Genomic DNA, 17,964 nt, shown 5'->3' with positions numbered 1-17,964 from the left:
TCCTGAGCATTTCCAGGGATGGGGCAATTGTCTTCCCTTGAAACTGTCCCAAGACTTGGTCCTCAATACTAAAAAAATGTATTATATTCAAAGTTCATATTTCAGAGCTTCTGTCATTTGCCTGCTGGGTTCAGACTTGGGCATTTTTCTTCAATTCTGCTTTTTCTTGTTCTTGCTTTATTGTCTGTATTATAAGTATCAGAAATTGGCCAAGGCTGAAGAAGCCACTGAATGGGATAATACCATGTAATTTTCACCTAAGAATATTTTCACTGTTTCTAAAGTGTAAGTATGTCTTGCTTCCATAGTTCAGGGCAGAATTCTTTCCAGATCCATATTTAGTGTGCAGGAGGATTTTTTTTTATTATTATTATTATTTTTTTTTTTTGTAAGGCCAGTTTCTCCACCAACTTTATGGTGGAGAGGTTTGAAGAATGGGAAATGATGCCTTGTTCTACAGGAAGAGCAACACTTTGCCTGACTGATCCTGCCACTTCCAGAGATGTTAGGTGCTGCCTCAGCCCTGTCTGTCCTCTGCCTGGGGCATGCAGCAATTTAGCTGCTCCTCTTGTTTCCAGCTGGAGTCTGTGGCCTTAGCAAGAAGTGTCTGATGAAGTCTGAAGACCCTGGAGGCCAGAGCAGGTGATTTTGTAGCTTCAAAGTCTATCAGTGAGAGAGTAATGCTCTTGATGATGTAGTGTTTATTATTGTTCTCAGGAGCAATATTCTCACCTATGCCTGACTTCCTTGTTTGGCTGTGCAAAATACATTCCTCTTCATCACTAAACTGATGGATGAATTTGAACTTTCCACTTGGTTTGTTGTGTAAATGCTTAACTCCTGTGAAGTGCTTTCTCTTAAGGCGAGCTAGAGAGCAACAAAATGACTTCCCGTGCTTTCTAATCTCCTCCAAATGTTTTTTCTCAGAGCTGTCTTAGTTCTTAGTTCCCCTTTTTGTAGACACAGCCAGACTACAAAATCCATTATTCTCCTTTGGCAGTGAACCTTAATAGTGGGACTCCATTACACTTACTTGTTAATGGTTGATTAATGACTTGTAGATGATAAAACTCCTATCTGAAGTTAGCATACATCTGTGAGGGATTTATATGAATCCTCTCACCTCAGCAGCTGGCCCACCTCAACATTTGTTGAAATTAACGAACAAGTGCAAAGTTTAAAAGGGCAGGAAATACTTACAAGCACAAGTCAGCTGGTATTTTTACACTGCTTTATATGTCAAGTGCCCTTGGATTATATGGAGGGTATTTTCATAAAATGTGGTGGCAGCCATTTTGGACAGATCTACCTTTGGGCAGTTTAGAGTTTATTAATGTTCAAAGAAACCATTGTGACATCTGGAGATGGCTGTTTTAACATTAAGTGAATTGAGTTTTTTAAATGGTTGTGTTGCTGTAGCTCTTAAAGCAGGAGGATGTAGGTGAGATGAGATCAAGCTGGAAAAATCAGACACTGTTTTGTGCTGCTGTGCTCTTCTTCAGTCTTGAAAGACAAAGAAATTAGACAGTCTTGTGTGTTCAAAAACTTGTCTTCTTTTTCCTCAGCTATATCATTTGGTTTTCTTCCTTACAGAATCACAAAATCACAGACTGATCAGGGTTGGAAGGCACCTCAAAGATCATCCAACCCCGCTGCCAATGCGACCTCCCCATTTAATACCAGACCAGGCTGCCCAGGGCCCCATCCAACCTGGCCTTGAACACCTCCAGGGACGGGGCATCCACAACCTCTCTGGGCAGCCTGTTCCAGTACCTCACCACTCTCTCTGGAAAGAATTTCCCCCTGACATCCAACCTAAATCTCCCCTCCCTCAACTCAAAACCATTTCCCCTTGTCCTGCTGTTATCTACCCTTTCAAAGAGTTGATTCCCCTCCTGTTTGTAGGCTCCCTTTAGGTACTGAAAGGCTGCAGTGAGGTCACATCACAGCCTTCTTTTCTCCAGGCTGAACAAGCCCAGCTCCCTCAGCCTATCTTCATAGGGAAGGTGCCCCAGTCCCCTGATCATCTTCGTGGCTCTCGTCTGGACCCTCTCCAACAGCTCCCTGTCTTTCTTGTACTGGGGGCCCCAGACCTGGACACAGTCCTCCAGATGGGGCCTCACAAGAGCAGAGTAGAGGGGACAATCACCTCCCTGTCCCTGCTGGCCACCCCTCTTTTGATGGAGCCCAGGATACCATTTGCCTTCTGAGCCGCAAGAGCACATTGCTGGCTCATGTTAAGTTTTTCATCTATCAAGATGACAGGGCTGCTCTCAAGGATCACTCCTTCCAGTCTGTATGGATGCCTGGGATTCCTCCAGCCCAAGTGCAAAACTCTGCACTTTGCCATGTTGAACCTCATCAGGTTCACCCAGGCCCACCTTTCCAGCCTCTCGAGGTCCCTCTGAATGGCATCCCTTCCTTCCACCGTGTCAACCACACCGCTCAGCTTGGCGTCATCAGCAAACTTGCTGAGGGTGCACTCGATTCTGTCATCGATGTCACTGATAAAGATGTTAAAGAGCTCCGGTCCCAAGACAGATCCCTGGGGGATGCCGCTTGTTACTGGCCTCCAGCTGGACATGGAGCCATTGATGACCACCCTCTGCCTTGCGGCCTTTCAACCAGTTTCTTATCCATCAAGTGGTCCACCCACCAAATCCACATCCTTCCAATGTGGAGATAAGGATGTGGTACAGGTCTTACTGATCTTGCCTTGCCACACTGGGCATATAAGACGCCAACATACTTTGCCTGTAGAGGAATTCTGAGACAGCTTTGAATTGCACAGTGGTGTACAGATATACAACCACTCTGCAATCCCTGTCCTACTCAATTGTAACTGTAGACAGCAAGGGAAGATAGTAAACAGTATAGATATTCTAGTGGAATTTGGACCATTACTTCCAACAGATGAAAATATGCAAACTATTCATTGCCTCCTGGTTTTGCTTCTCTTCCTCTTTTCTGAATAGTTTATCTTTCCTCACAAAGTAGTGATGAATAGGAATGCAAGGACTGTTTTACATTATCACATGTCCTCTTTGGAAGCACTTTGAGCAGAGTTGTTCTAGAATACACTGAAAGAGCAAGATGTTGATATTTTTCTTGGCTGATATTCAGATGCGTCAAGTTTGATTGTTAACTACATTAATATGTATGAAATCAGCAAAGGGCTTGGGCTGGTTATATTTGGACCTGGACCTGTTGCACAGTTGTAATTTCCCTTTTTTTTTTTTTTTCGTTATGTCCTATAATGAAAACTACACTACTTAATGATATACTTCAGTGCAGCACAAATTATGGGCTTGAAACAGAACAGAAATGTCTGAGACCTTGATTTAAGCATCAGGGCATGTCTTTATTATTAATGTCAATGATTTTGAGAAGACATGTTTCAAACAAAATTTTCAGCCTTTGTTCTGCTGTCCTTCAGTTTTCACAAGTGACAAAGCCCAAGCTACCAAGTTTCTGCTCTGTTTTGGCGGACTTCTGTTCGTATGGAGAATACATGACAGGACAGCCAAATTCTGTCTTGCTTTTGCTGGCAGCTTTCCTTTTCCTCGTGCACGCTCCCACCAGATCTTTGAAAATCATATTTTTACATGCTTAACAATAGAATTATTTACGTGCTTTAATAACATGATTTTACATTGCTTAGTCTTCATGGCCATTTATAGGTATGTGCCTCTGCATGCTAAAGACATTAAAATATCAGTAATTAAACTATTCTTTATTACAGAGTTAAGAATCTTTATGATATTATTTTGGTATAAGCGAGAAGCAGGACTGGTTTTAAAATAAAATCAGGCATCGTTTTTAATGGCTTAACAAGCAAACCTTTACAGAACCTCAAAAGGAAATACTAAAAAGTCAGCCCTCCCCAGTTTTATTATTTGGATTGAGCAATCAAAGAATTTAAAGGTATAGACTGGGTAGTTCTGAAATCTCTAAGGGTGTTCTCCTGTCCTGTAGATAGAAGCAGGGCTGTGCTGCTCATGGTGAAGCTGTTCTTTCTTATTCTGATGCACAGTAGATGACTGTGGTGTGTTATCTTCCAGGGGCCAATGCCAAATGCTAAATATCCCAGATAACGAAGATCATATGTGTAATCTAGGAATGCGTTCCACTTGGCTCAAGTCAAATACAAAGTGTTCCCGAAGTCTTGTACATTGTGTTTTCAGGGTTTTAGTCAGAAGATATGTGGATGATCCAAGCTATGTGACTGGTTGAAGACAAAAATAGAGGCTTCTAATAAATGTGAATTGCCAGGAGGCCTTAACTGTCTCCTTTTCACAGGGAAGATGAGTGCTTGGCGTTTCAGAAAAATGCGATTGTGAATAGGAACGGAATAAGTTCACTGTGAGTAACTAACTTGTTAAGCAGGTATTTTGCTTGAAATCGTTCTGCTCATTCTTTGCTCGTTTCCATGGTAGCAATTAATTTTTCCTCTGCAAAGTAATCTTTGCAAGATGCACTGGGTTGGATGCACCTCTCTGCTTGCAGTGACTATGGCAGGAAGAGGCCCCAGGCAGCTGCCGTCTCTTCAGCTTCTGTGGCACTTGCTTCCATACAGCCCCCAACCAACTCCTGGTGGGAGGAGCGAGGACAGCACAGTGCCTGCTGGGCTGAAGGCCTCTTCTGAAATTTCACAGCTTCGGTTTTTTGTGAGAACTGCAAGCAAGTTTCAGTAGAGATCAAATTTCCAGTGTCAAGATGGAGCAAAAGTCATATTCCCAAAGACTCATCCAACAATGCAAATGAAGAGCCCTCTACTTCTGTATTTAATTTTGAGATTTAATTAAATCTCAACATTCTGGACTATAATTTTTTTTATTTTTTTTTTAAATTTTCTATTTCATGAGAAGTTCTGATATGTTAGCATTCTATCTTTACCTGAATGAGAGTGAGTCTCTGACCGAGAACTTCTCTAGAGTTCTCCCCTCAGTATGCCCTGTTTCCACATGCAAGGCAAGGAAACATGAATTTGTATACAAATAGTGAAAAGTTTAGGAAAGACAAAGCTATTTTTCTTCAAATTGTTCTTCCTTTAAAATAATGATGATAATGTTATTGAATGTGAGCCAGCAATGTGCCTGGATGGCCAAGATGGCCACCAGCATCCTGGCTTGCACCAGCAATAGTGCAGCCAGCAGGAGCAGGGAGGGGCTCGTCCCTCTGCACTCAGCTCTGGTGAGGCCTCACCTTGAGTACTGTGTTCAGTCTTGGGCCCCTCACTACAAGAAAGCCCTGGAGTGTCCAGAGAAAGGCAGCAGAGCTGTGAAGGGTCTGGAACACAAGGCTTATGGGGAGCAGCTGAGGGAATTGGGATTGTTCAGTCTGAAGAAGAAGCAGCTCAGGGGAGAGACCTTACTGCCCTCTGCAGCTGCCTGAAAGGAGGATTTGGGGATGTGCAGGTCAGCTTCTCCTCCCCTGTAACTGCCAATAGGGCTAGAGGGAATACCCTCAAGTTGCGCTGGGGGAGATTCAGGCTGGACATCAGGAGAAATTTCTTCTCAGGAAGAGTGGTGAGGCATTGGAACAGGATGCCCAGTGATGTGGTGAAGTCACCGTCCCTGGGGATGTTCAAGAAAGGTTTGGATGCTGTAATAAGGGACATGGTTTAGTGGGAAATATTGGTGATAGGTGGATAGTTGGACTGGATAATCTTGGAGGTCATTTTCAACCTTGGTGATTCTATTATTCTGTGATTCTATGAATGTACTATTTGTCATTTTTATAGTATTTCTAATTCATCCATGATTTAAGCTAATTATTACACTGGAGTGTTGTTTCTTTAAACCACATACTTGAATGCATAAGTTATTTTTATGTAGTAATAGCTGGGGATAAAATTTTATTAACTGTTAACAAGGAACAAAGTGAACTTTCTGAGGCCTCAAATGGCCTTTTAACTCCAAGACTGGCATTCCTGTAGCCCCGCTGTTTTTTCTGTTTTGTTTTGTGTGAGCATGTGTGTGTATGTGTGCATATGTTTGTTTTTGATAAAACACATCAGGTCTTCATTTATTACATACAAAGTGGCTTATAACGATGTTTGTACATCTGGAGATTGAAATGAGCTGGGGCTCTCAGAGATCTGCTGCTTTTTTATTAAAAGAACGGGAGTAAAGGTAAAAAGACTGCAGGCTTGGAAGAGGGGTTTTGGGAGGATTGGAGTTTAAATGAAGGATTAATTTTACAATAAATGACTAATAGTTTAACACCCGTGCTTTAAGCCGATTCCCCTTTGGATGGAGTTGTGACAATCTGAAGACGAAGGAGGCGAAGGGCACCGCTCAGTAGGATGAGTGCTCATCCAGATGTCTCTCTGCCCACGTCTGCTTTTGGATTCAGCCCACTTAGGGACTTTTGGGATTAAGCCTTGAGATCTGGCAGAATGCAGCCCTTGTCCAGCCATTGTGTATCCCTGGTTTTAGACAATGAAATCTCTGCCAAACTACAGTCTGGCCAAGCAGTTTGGGCAGCAGCATACCTGAGGAAATCACAGGACTGACTTGCTCAGACTTCTTTGTGGCTGTTTATCTTGTGTAAACGAGCAGAAAGCCTCTAATGATGGGCAGGCTGCTCTGCAGCCTCTGGTGTTCTCACCTCTGACAAGGACCAGCATTAAATATGCATTGAACTCTCCTCCTGGCTGATAGAGCATCGCTTCTCCACTTCCAATTGCTTTCTCATGGAATACAGAACTGCTGGGGGGAGTTTTTGATCACACTGTGAGAATAACAATCTATCTTTGGATTTCTTCTGTGCTTGTGTCTTAAGTGCTTGAATACCATAGGCTAGATCCAGTGAAGGATAATGCTCTCAGGAGCAAGGAATGGGAATCGTTTAGGTACCTGAATTTAAAGCCATGACTTGAAAGTCCTCAGTGGCTGCCTGATCTCCCAAGTGCCTCTGGTCTTTAGGCATTAACCAGCTAATAGGAAAGCTCTCCATATATATAGAGTTGTGCTTTTGCCTGGCTGCTGACGGCACTGAACAGGTCAATGCCAAAGAACTGAACACTGTCCCCTGGGGCACTGCAACCACCATTCTGCTGACCCCACTTAACCTGTCTGGACAAAGGCAAGGGATGTTTCTAGCCTGTTTACTAGTCAGGTCCTCACTGGTCACCTCTACTCTTTGTGAAGCTGCTGGCCATGAAGACTGTGCACCTTCAATGGAAATGAATTGCCCAGGCTCAGTTCTCTCCTTCCTCAGACACCTCATCTTCCACTTCCCAAAAGAGTGATACAACTACTATGTCTGTTCCCGGGATTTTGTTTTTGCATATGGCTCACTGACACATCCAGGCTCAGCCTTTCATATCCATAGCTCAGAGTGGTTGCATGCTTCCCATTTATGTAATTACTTATTACCATCAGGTATGGGGATTTGGAGTGCCCTCTAATATCTTCCCCCATCACAGGCCGCCAGTGAAGTAGAATCCTCTGACTAACCCACCAAAACCCTCTTGCACATGCAGGCAGGTAGTTGTAAGGGGTAAACAGGTATGTGTGGCTGCCCCTGATGTGGCTGCTGGCTGTCCATAGGAATCTGGGTCACACATATACAAGGGCTGGCAGCAGCAGGCATATCAAATAATCTCTTTGCTCTAATAGGATAATTCCTGTGCTGCAGTACTAGTATCAAAACATGAATTAAAGCCCTTGAAGCAAACCAAAACCAGATTTGTTCCCATTAGAGCCGGGACAGGTGCAGTGAAGTGATAGTCCCTTCTGACACAGGCACTCGTATTGGCTGTTCCTCATAGGAAAGTGGTCCCAAAGGATACTTCTGAGGAGGCCTTATCTTGTAAAGGCAATTCTTGAGCTGTTTCTATGTTGTTTTGTGTATGATTACTTTGTTTACCATCAGCAAGTTTCTCCTGAAAAGGGCATTCAGAGAACAGCTTCTGGTGGATTCTATCTCTGCTTTGCCTGGCCACATGTTTTGAAGTCTTGCACTGTTTTGAATGCTTCTCTTAAAACTTGTTGCTGCGCAACTGCGTACTCTTCATATGTGTCAGGATCTGAGGGGAAGAGCCTTGCTGAACCACTTCTTGAAGAATGGCAAAATCAGAGGCAACAGGGCTTTCAAAGATCAAGAACAACCCTTCTGATACTACCTGATAACTATGTGAGGTGTCTGGCAGGCAATAAACCTTCAGGCAGTCACCTAGAAACTGCTGTATTTCCCTGTTAAAAGGACACAGTCCCACGATAGTCTTGTTATTGCCCATTTACAGCCTATGTAACAGGTAGCTGCAGATAGTGGCGTAATTGCAGGCAGGTGCTTACATGTGGGCTCACTGACAGCCACAAATGGTGGGCCAGAAGGGATTTCTAAAGATGCTCACACCAAGCTTGTCATATGTACACCTCAGCTTGACAGGGCTTGTTTCTGCTGAGCTCTGCAGCATGTCCTGGCTATTTTTGGTAGCCTAGAATTCCTGGCTAATGCATGACCTACACTGAACTCTTGTAATACGTTTTGCCAGAAGGTATTTGAAACCCCCATTTGGAGTAAGGGTTAATTTCAACCTTGATGTAACTCCCGATCAGCTGAGCTGAACTAAGCTCTTAGATGTCCCGATAGGGATTAAGTTGATTAAATGTCCCAGTTGTGATTGCTATTTTACAAAATGTTATGGTAGGGCATAATCATCATCCTTTCAGGCTACTAAAATAATGCTGAACCCATCTAGGGAGACAAGGCTGAAGCTGGAACCCCAAAATGCTCTCCTCTATGACAGTAGAATGGGTACAAAGGAGCCAATGTGGAGGAGGCAAGAACTCCTCCAGACTTCTTGTAGGCTGTGAGACACTCCAAAGTAGTGAGAGTGCACTGCGGAACAAAGGATCAGTTCTTCCCAAGACCAAAACACATTTCACTGACTTCTGCATATGGATATGTCCTCCTTTACACTTCTTCCCCTTGTAAGAGGAGTTGGACCAACATCCTTTAGACTTGGTGGTCTCCAGTTGGGCTATATGGCAGGACTGGAGGACACCCACACAGCAAGAGCTTTTCACTAGGGGTTTACTTAACTTGCGCTAAATTCTTTTCAGGTGCAAATAGGCAAAATATGACTGAAACGTGTGGTGCTACTTTTTACCAGTAGAGAATGTTGCCCTTATGCTAAATGTTCAGAGTAAACACCTTGCAGCTGTTTGTTAAAATAAAATAATTTTTAAAAATCTTGGAAGTAAACCAAACCACAAGTGTGTTTCCTGTCTCCAGCCACCATACTGTAATACGTTTGCTCTGCAGAGAATATTGTCCTTTTGGCTATGCAGAAATTACTTAAGTGCTGTTTGCGTTCTGATAAGCTGCCAAGCTTCCATTCTGAAACGTGGAGGATTTTTTTAATGATGCTTCTTACCCTAAAGCTATTTGATATTTTACTGCAAGTCTTGGTCATGTACTGATTTTTGGAAGACTACAGTAGAAAAGTACACTTACACACTTTGGCACCTCCAACAACCAGTGTAAACCATGCTGATTCATTGTAATAGTTTTTATTATTTTAAACAAGATTTTAATGTCACGCAAACATGATTTCAGATACTTAGGGAACAACTTTCAGAATTCTAGAATAATTTCAGTTGGAACATTTTCACAGTGTATTTTGAATTATAATATGCCCACTGAATTTTAGAAGCAGAAAAACAGTAAAGAAGTTGCAACTAGTTGCACATTTATGCAAATGCAAGCAGACATTTTAGTACTTAGAAATAATAACTAATGCTCTTTAAAAATCTGAGTAGATCTCACTAGCTTCACTGTACAAAAGCTACTGTACGGATGGCAATGGCCTACAAGAACGTTAAAAGAGTGCTTGCAGAAAATAGACTTGCTATTTCTGGAATGCTGTACTGTTTTCACAGTGCTGCTTCAACTCTGTATGCTTTACCATAGATGTCAGCAAGCAAACCTGCCCTGCATCCTCAGAAAAATAAGCCCTTAGCAGAACAGGGATGAGGTTGACAGCAGGTTTTCAGAAATGGGTTTGCAGCCTCTGTGATTAAGAAAGTTTTTATACTTATCTGTCCAAGTCCCTTCTATAAATAGTCAGCTTGAGATTAAACAGCATTCTGATTTTCTGTCAGCCCTTACCTACCATGTTCCTGGAAAGCACTCCTACCCTCCAGGCTGATATTTTTTGTGCTTACTTCCCCCCTCCAGGTATAATTACCATTTATTATAATAAAGTGCTGCATAAACTTAGATGAAAAGCTTACTCCAAATCATGAGAAGCTGAAGTGGGAAGACATGTGGAAGATTCTGGGCATGCGGGTGGCTCTCCAATGCACTGATTGTGGTTGAAAGGTAGCATGTGGTTTGCACCTTAAAGTGCACTGGATTATTAATGTTATTATTAAATCTAACTGTCTAAATAGGGTTCAGAACCTGCGGATTGCTCTTGTGGGTGAGTTGTGTCTGCATGGAGCTTTGTTCATGGAAGGAGGAGCTGTGAGCACTTGGCTCTGAAGCCAAAGGGCCTTGGTGTGGCCATGAAGAATCCTGCTGGGGTCAGGGCCTGCTTGCTGGCATCCTCATCCTCAGCATCTTTTTCGTTCCATAAAGTGGTATGAGTTTGTGCCAAATCAGGAGCTGTGTCACAAGGACACCTCCAGTTAGGCAGTGTTAACATGCAGAACCATGTGTTGTATTTCCCAGTTTCTGCCTCTTTGCATCTGCAGCTGGATTTGAGAAAATAATAAAGTAACCACACAGGGCTTTGATTGTCCCACAGCCATTCTTCAAAGACACAGTCCCTGGCTGATGCAGTTCAGACAATCTCCTGTGATAAACCAGTTGCACCCCCAGCCTTTCTTGTATGGCAGGGACTCTTTTCAAGCCATGTGCATTAATGAGCCTGACAGAGGCTACGCTCATCAAGAACGTAAGCAGGACTGTTCCTGTTGTCTTGCACTTGGTCCCAAGCATGGCTGTTAAGTTTCAGTGTATAAGAAAATCTCTTCTTTCTCTGCATTTTTTGCTTTTCTCTTTTTCACACATAGAATGTGACAATCGGTTACCATGATACTGCCCGGTTGGTGAGATACAGTATGACACATCCAAACTATCATGATGAAATTAGATAAATGTTGAAGTCTTGAAATGTTAACACTGCACTTGAGTGCACTCTAAGCAGCTGTGGGACACGGATCACTGCTCACTTACGTAAGACAGGTCTTGGTTTTATTCCCACCTTATCTCAGAAAAAACAGGACTGCACAGCACTATGAAGCCGTTTTATTTTGATTGGTTAAAGAACAGTTATAGAGTGGGTTGGGTTGGAAAGAGCCTTTAAGATCATCTAGTTCCAATGCTCTGCTATTGGAAGGGTTACTTCCCACTTGATAAGACTGCTAAAAGCCCCATCCAGCTTCCCTTCAGTGCTTCCAGGGAGGGGGCATCACAATGACTCTTGGCAACCTGTTCCAGTGTCTCACCACCATCGCAGTAAAGAATTTATTCCTAATATCTAGTCTAAATCTACCCTCTTCTAGTTTAGAGCCATTTCCCCATGTCATGATGCTACTTGCCATTAGAAGAAGTCCCTCCCTTGCTTTTCTGTAAGTCCCCTTCAGGTACTGGAAGGTCTCTGTAAGGCCCCCCTGGCACCTTCTCCAGACTGAAGAGACCCAGTTATTGATACCTTAATAAGTTTGTTGTATTGGATGCAAAGTACCTCCTAACCACACAATGTGGTTAATATACCTTATGCATTAAATGATTTCAAGAGTAAACAGTCTTGGCTTCAAAGCTCCTGTTAACAAAGCCAGTGTCGTTAGCAAAAATATGAAGCAAACATCTATTAAGCTGACATGGAATTTTCTCCTGATAGGAAGTTTTAGGAACTTAAGTGTCAAAGAAAGAGACGTGGAAAGAAAGTGCAAATATCAGTACCTCATCTCCAGTATAAGATCCATTAAGAAAATGACAGGAATTAATTTTTCTGGGTCAGAATTGTTTTGGGGATGTCTCTGCTAGTCACAAATTACACGTTGGCCCTGACGGATATATTATTTTGGCAAAAATCCGAAATGTGGGCCTGGCTGTATACAGTTCTGGCTGTGCAGATAGCTGCTGTTTTCCCCAGCCTTGGGAAGGTGTGAAGAGCTCCTGCTTCTCTCACTGGGTTGCTCCAATCCAGCGCTCTGACTCAGTGATGAGAATGTAAATGCAAAAGTTGAAAATTAATGCTCTGTGCTTTTACTAAAGATAATTTGCTGATTCTTTAAATCAATCCAAAGCAAGCCCCTGAGGTATACAGAATAATCTTGTGGTCTTGTGAATGCTGTGAGCACTGGCATCTGCTCTGCCTGATGGGCTCTGCAGCCTGTGTCTAAAACAAAGTTGAGTTTATGCTGTGAGCTGCAAGCTCTTCAGATGTAAGGATAAAACTGGGAAGAGCCAGGTGAACTGGGAAGAACTGAATCTTTACTTGAGCTTCAGAATGGGCACAAATATTGCACATGGTAAAATGTTTTATTTAATGTACCTGTCTGTGAAATGAGCCTAGGCTAGGTTGTTCACTTTTGGAGGAATTTGGAAGGTCTGATGTAGGCGTAGCTGCTGGGCAGGCTCTCACCTGGCTGGACTGCTTTGCATTCCAGTCCAATGCGTAGCTGCCGTTGTCCCTCCTCTAATGAAATTGCACATTTCTCACCTACCTCCCTTGAAGGACTTCTGAGGTTGCTCAGTCTGGACAAGAGGAGGCCCAGGGGTGACCTGTTCAAGTCTACAACTCTGTACAGCTGCCAGAAAGGAGGTTGTGGTGAGGCGGAGGTCAGCCTCTGCTCTCAGGTAACTATGATAGGACAAGACATAATGGCCTTAAGTTGCACCAGAGGAGGTTCCATTTGGATAATAGGAGCAATGTCTTCTCAGGAAGAGTGGTGAGGCACTGGCATAGGCTGGAGATGGGGGAGTCACTGTCCCAAGAGGTGTTCAAGAACCATGGAGATGTGGCACTGAGGGACGTGGGCACTGTGGGGATGAGTTGATGGTTGAACTGTAAGATCTTAGTGATCTTTTCCGATCATGATTCTGTGATTCTGTGACTTCAGAGATCAAAGAACAGAGTGTTGTTTTATCTCCAGAGAAATCAGCCATGGAGAGAGCATTGAGACTGTATCCTTAGAGGAAATAGATTTCTGCAGCTGCAGAAGCTGTCAGCAGAGGAAGGTTCTGACAGAGGGCAATAATGAAAACAAGGTGTGTGGTTAGGATGGAGCACAAGCAGTGTGTGAAAAGGATGTCATGTAGCTGAGATACCTGCGATAGCTCATTCCAGCTTAGGTAACTTGGAGGACAGATTGCTTCCTTAAATGATAGATAGGGTGAAGTCATCCTCTGGAATTAAGGGGAAGTTTCCCATTGGCGTATATCACCTTTGTATCATGGATTTAATAACAGCTTAACATAGGCTATTAAAATCTTTCTGGGTATCTATAATTTCTTCCATTGCTTTCACTACAAACAAACAATTAAGCTGATGACTCCACCACACTAAGAATTAAAATAAACACATTGGGGATCATATTCTTCAGATATCTGTTTTTCTGAGAAACCCCACGGAAGCCCCAGTGGAGAAAGGAGTATTGCTTGGGTTTTTTTTGTGGTTTCTGGTAAATACAGCATTGCTGAAGTGAGCATGGATGTGTTTGCTTTCATGCTGGATGCAGTGGGGATGTATTTTTTGTTTTTGGCTGACTATTGAGAGCTTTCAGCTTCGTGTGCTACACCCACAAAATTGAAGTGTTCTTATAAATCACTATGCTTTGAAAAAAAAGGCACACAATACCAATTTTGATTAATTTGAAAAATAATAGGTGTAAAAAAAGGGCCCTGAAAATGTCAAGAGAAAACTCTTCAATTATCTTTTCACTGATTTCAGGCAGTAGAGTGATTTTTATCTATTCCCGAGTAACCTGGGAGTCCCTCTGTAGATATCCTCAAATAACAGAATTTGCTTCTTGGTTAAAATCATGCACGAAAATGTCAGACCCCAAAATGGTACCTTTGTGTAGAAATACCCAACTGCTGGACAGGTGCAGAGGGAATGCCATCGAAATGCCAATGTGAGCCTGGATTCTACGTGAAGCAGAACACGACTGCTGACTTTGCAGGGTAACCCCGTCTTTCAGAAATCAGTTCACAGTCCCTCTTAACAAATGAGGATGAAGGCTTTTTTCTTTGCAGACTGGAAAGGTGTTACTTTGTGGGGACCCAGAAGTATTGATCTTAGAATGAATTTAGAAGAACGTAGAGAATTCTGAGAAGGCCTGAGATTACTGACATACTTTTTTAATGATGTCATAAATCACATTGGCATAAGCACTGATTTTTGCATAATTCTATTTGAATGAATTTTCAAAGAGTGCATATATGACTGCTTAGCTTGTTTTTTTTTTTCAAATTATACCATTTAATGGCCTGAAAAATCAGTGCGCCATTAAAAACTGAAGTTCAACATTACCTTTCATATAAATCCCTGTGCCTGAGGTTACAGCTTATCTGCATTTTCTTCAATGTAACAAAGCTTGGGTTTCATTCACGTCTTTCAAAAATTGAAAAAAATGGAACATCAATTGAGAGGATCAAAAGGATGCTTTTGATTTTCCCCCATGTTCCTGAGCTGCAGGGCTTTAGAAGGCCTGGTTGGATAAATAGCTTTGATTTTCTTTTGCTTTGTTTCAAAGAAAGAAGAGATTTTCACCTTTTTTAAATTTTTTTTTTGGTCAGATAAACTCCATTAAAACATGTCAGTCCTTTTTAGAGTTCAGCTGATAGAGATGAATAAAAAGAACTCAAGATCTGAGTCAAGGGGCAGATTTCGTTAAAATAACTGATTTATATTATTGTGTTTTCCTTTTCTAAAACCAAGTTCCATTTGTTTGAGCCTTGGCATCAGTAAACCTAGTACACCCTCCTTCGCTTATCGGTGTGACAAAGATTTCACTTAATTTGATGAATTTATGGGATGACAAATCAGGCCAATGAAATGTGGAAACAGAAATGACCCAAGTTGAGTTGCCTATATGGAAATATTTGAGGCTGAGCCAGCAAGGAATTTGAGTACGGTTTTATGAGTGTTTGTGGTTGTTTGGTTGTGGAACATAAAAGGTTTTGTTCTGACTGTTGTCATTACTGGATTCAAATATAAGCGACTATTTCTCCACTTAACCTTTAAGGTGAAGACCGTGCATGATTCCTGCACAGCTGGACTGCTCATCTTTCTCGATTTCTGTCAAAGTTTCTGGGCCAAGTACCATCAAGCTTACAGTCACCGATGAACTGTTGAATTGGTGAATTCTCATGCAAGTGGCATGTTGTGGGCCGCAGTGTGTGTCAGCAGCACCCAATGTGTTGGACCAAAGTTCCTCTCTGTTTTTTAACTCTGCTCTCATGAGCAGCCCTCCTGCTTACGAGCAATCAAATAACTTTGGTTTGTGTTATTCATCTGAAAGATGTTTTTCTTCTTTCTCTCTTCCCTAAAGGAGCAGGTAATTAAAGTCAAGAGAGAGACTGTGAATTAAGTCGAGGAATGCCTTCATAAATTCAGGCTACTAACCAGAAAAGGAAAAGCAGAAAAACCAAGATGCTCACCAGCCCCTTACAGATCAGTGAAAGTGTGTCCTGCTAATGTAGGCCAATCTGAGAGCTTATCCTTTCTCTCTCTGCTGTCAGGATTTCCTATATAATTTCCTGAGTAATCCAGCTACAGGCAGCAAGGAGAGGAGGCTGGGAAATCAGCCAGGCTGTAAGGGAGGTGTAAGGAGGCTTGTAATCTTCAAAGATTTTCTCTGCTCACTCTTGTTTTCTTTCATATCTCTCCTGTGTGTTTTGGGGCTTTCACTTTGTAATGTCCGTTTCTTCTCTCAACAAAATCATTAGGTGTTTGTCTTTCATTCCAGTGGGTATAGGAATAAACTGTAAGCTCAAAGCTGCTCAATTCAGGCTTTTCTTTCCAAGGCGATCCAACCAAGATTTAGCTTGATTTTTCTTTTATTTTTTCCTTGCTGAAGAATATATGAAGAATGTATTTGAATGAAAACAGAACTGTTTGTTCAACCAAAAGGAAGGGTTTCGTTTGGAAAGACCTCTAGAGAAAGCAAATAATTGAAAAAGTCAGATCTGCAAGATCTGGAGGAAAAATGCTGATGGGTCCTGGCTTTAATCGAGAATTTCCTTAGGTAAAGCATACCATAGTGCAGGAAGCACAGATTTGGTTCTGTCATCTGCTGGGAGAATTGGAAGTCACATCTCTGGCTTTCCAGTGGAAACTTGTACCCGGAAAAGCCCTGCAACCTGCTCCTAGGAGCCCTCTGTATGGAGAGCCTTCAGAAGGCGCAGTGTTTTCCCTAAGAATTCAAACAAAGGGAGACTAATATAAATAGACAAAATGGAGAAGGCTGTGTTTTAATCATTGTCATTTGCTAAAGGCTCATTGTCATTTGCTAAAGGCTGTCTATGTTCTTGTGCTGTAAAAGAGTCAGCAAGGATAGTCCCATGAGATGTAATCAAACATCTCATTGTCATCAGTGTCCCTGTAACCTTTTACAGAAGTGGGTCAAATAAATGACCTTTTTGTGGTGGCTGTGAAAAGTCCCCAGTCCTCACTCATTGACGTTTGGGTGAATTGGGTTCCTTTATTCTTTCCTTCTTCCTTTTGCAGGGAAGGCTGCTTCTCCCCCATCAGCCCGGAGGCATGTCCCCTTGTGCAGTCCTTTATGTGCCACAACAGGACGTTCCTCCTTGATGGCCACGTGCAGCTGAAGACAGGCCTACAGACCCAGGAGCGACACCTCTTCCTCTTCACAGACCTTCTGGTTGTTGCCAAGTCCAAGTGAGTATGGCATCCCCTCCTACAAAGTAGCCTTTTTTTTCAGTAGAGGTATTCCTTCGTGCTTTTTCGGTAGTAAATCTCCCCTAAATCATCAAGCAGCTTTTTTTTGTCAACATGAGTTAGGTGCCTGAACTCAGCAGTCACTTTTGTAGACGCTAGAACCCATAGCATCCAGGCCACAGTACAGAGCAGCAGCAGATGTTCTTGAATACACTGCTTGCATTATATCACGTTCCCTGCCTTGGGAACTGAGTGTTATAAACTCACCACTGCTCAGCGTGTCGCTTGGGATGCCTTGAACTGAAAGTTGCTAAGGGTTAGGTGTTGCTGTGTTGGAGGCTACAGACTTTCGCACTTACCTGGGAACTACTTTGATGCTCTCTAATGATCATAGAATCATAGAAGTTTTAAGGTTGGAAACACAACTAAGATCATCTAGTCCAACCATCAACACATTCCTGTGACCACTCTAGGCAATGTCACTCAGTGTGACATCCACCCTTCTCTTGAAAACCTCCAGGGATGGTGATTTCACCACCTCCCTTGACAGCCTATGCTTCACCACTCTGAGAAGAAAGATTCTGAGCAGCTGATGAGCAGCTGCCTAAGAACAGAGGTCACGGGCAGCATCACAGTGCTGTGCCAGAAGCAGCATGAGGATAGGAAGCAGTGCTCAACGGTCTGTGCTGAGCTCCTGTGCAGTCAGGCTTGCTGCTAAGCTCTGATTGTGCACTCTACCATTCACAATTAAATCAGATTTACAAGCTGTGTCTAGCATGCCAGCTTCATGCAGCATTTGTAGTTTAAGGCAATTCTAGAGGGTGCTTTCGCTTGTTGTTATGGGGAAATAACCATAAAGGATCCTGAAGCAGCTTCATTCTCTGTTAGGCACTGTTTGTAGTCTCACAGGGTGGGTAATCTCAATGTGAATCCTGGGCTTTTGCAATGTGTCTCTTCACTTAAGCAGTTGTTTCAGAGGCTGCTGGGAAAAGCCAGAATAAATCTGCATTTTCAGTAGAAATCTGAGCATTGTCTGTTTGAATCACACACAGTAAATACAACCCCCAGAAGAACTCCTTCACCTTATGTAGTGTGAC

At 42.7% G+C, this 17,964-nt stretch overlaps 1 protein-coding gene across 2 annotated transcripts in view; it reads left to right on the top strand.

Annotated features, from left to right (window-relative positions):
* The window catches only part of ARHGAP20 (Rho GTPase activating protein 20), a 60,449-nt gene that overhangs the window by 11,030 nt on the left and 31,455 nt on the right, over positions 1–17,964 (top strand). For both annotated transcript variants that reach the window (XM_052671308.1, XM_052671306.1), the window contains exon 3: positions 16,697–16,867. In XM_052671308.1, the coding sequence (XP_052527268.1) occupies positions 16,697–16,867 (171 nt within the window). The remainder of the gene's footprint in view (positions 1–16,696; positions 16,868–17,964) is intronic.

The sequence above is a fragment of the Tympanuchus pallidicinctus genome, unplaced genomic scaffold (genome assembly GCF_026119805.1).
Source record: "Tympanuchus pallidicinctus isolate F22 unplaced genomic scaffold, pur_lepc_1.0 scaffold11, whole genome shotgun sequence".
NCBI classification, from domain to species: domain Eukaryota; kingdom Metazoa; phylum Chordata; class Aves; order Galliformes; family Phasianidae; genus Tympanuchus; species Tympanuchus pallidicinctus.
This window is presented reverse-complemented; position numbering and strand designations above follow the sequence as displayed.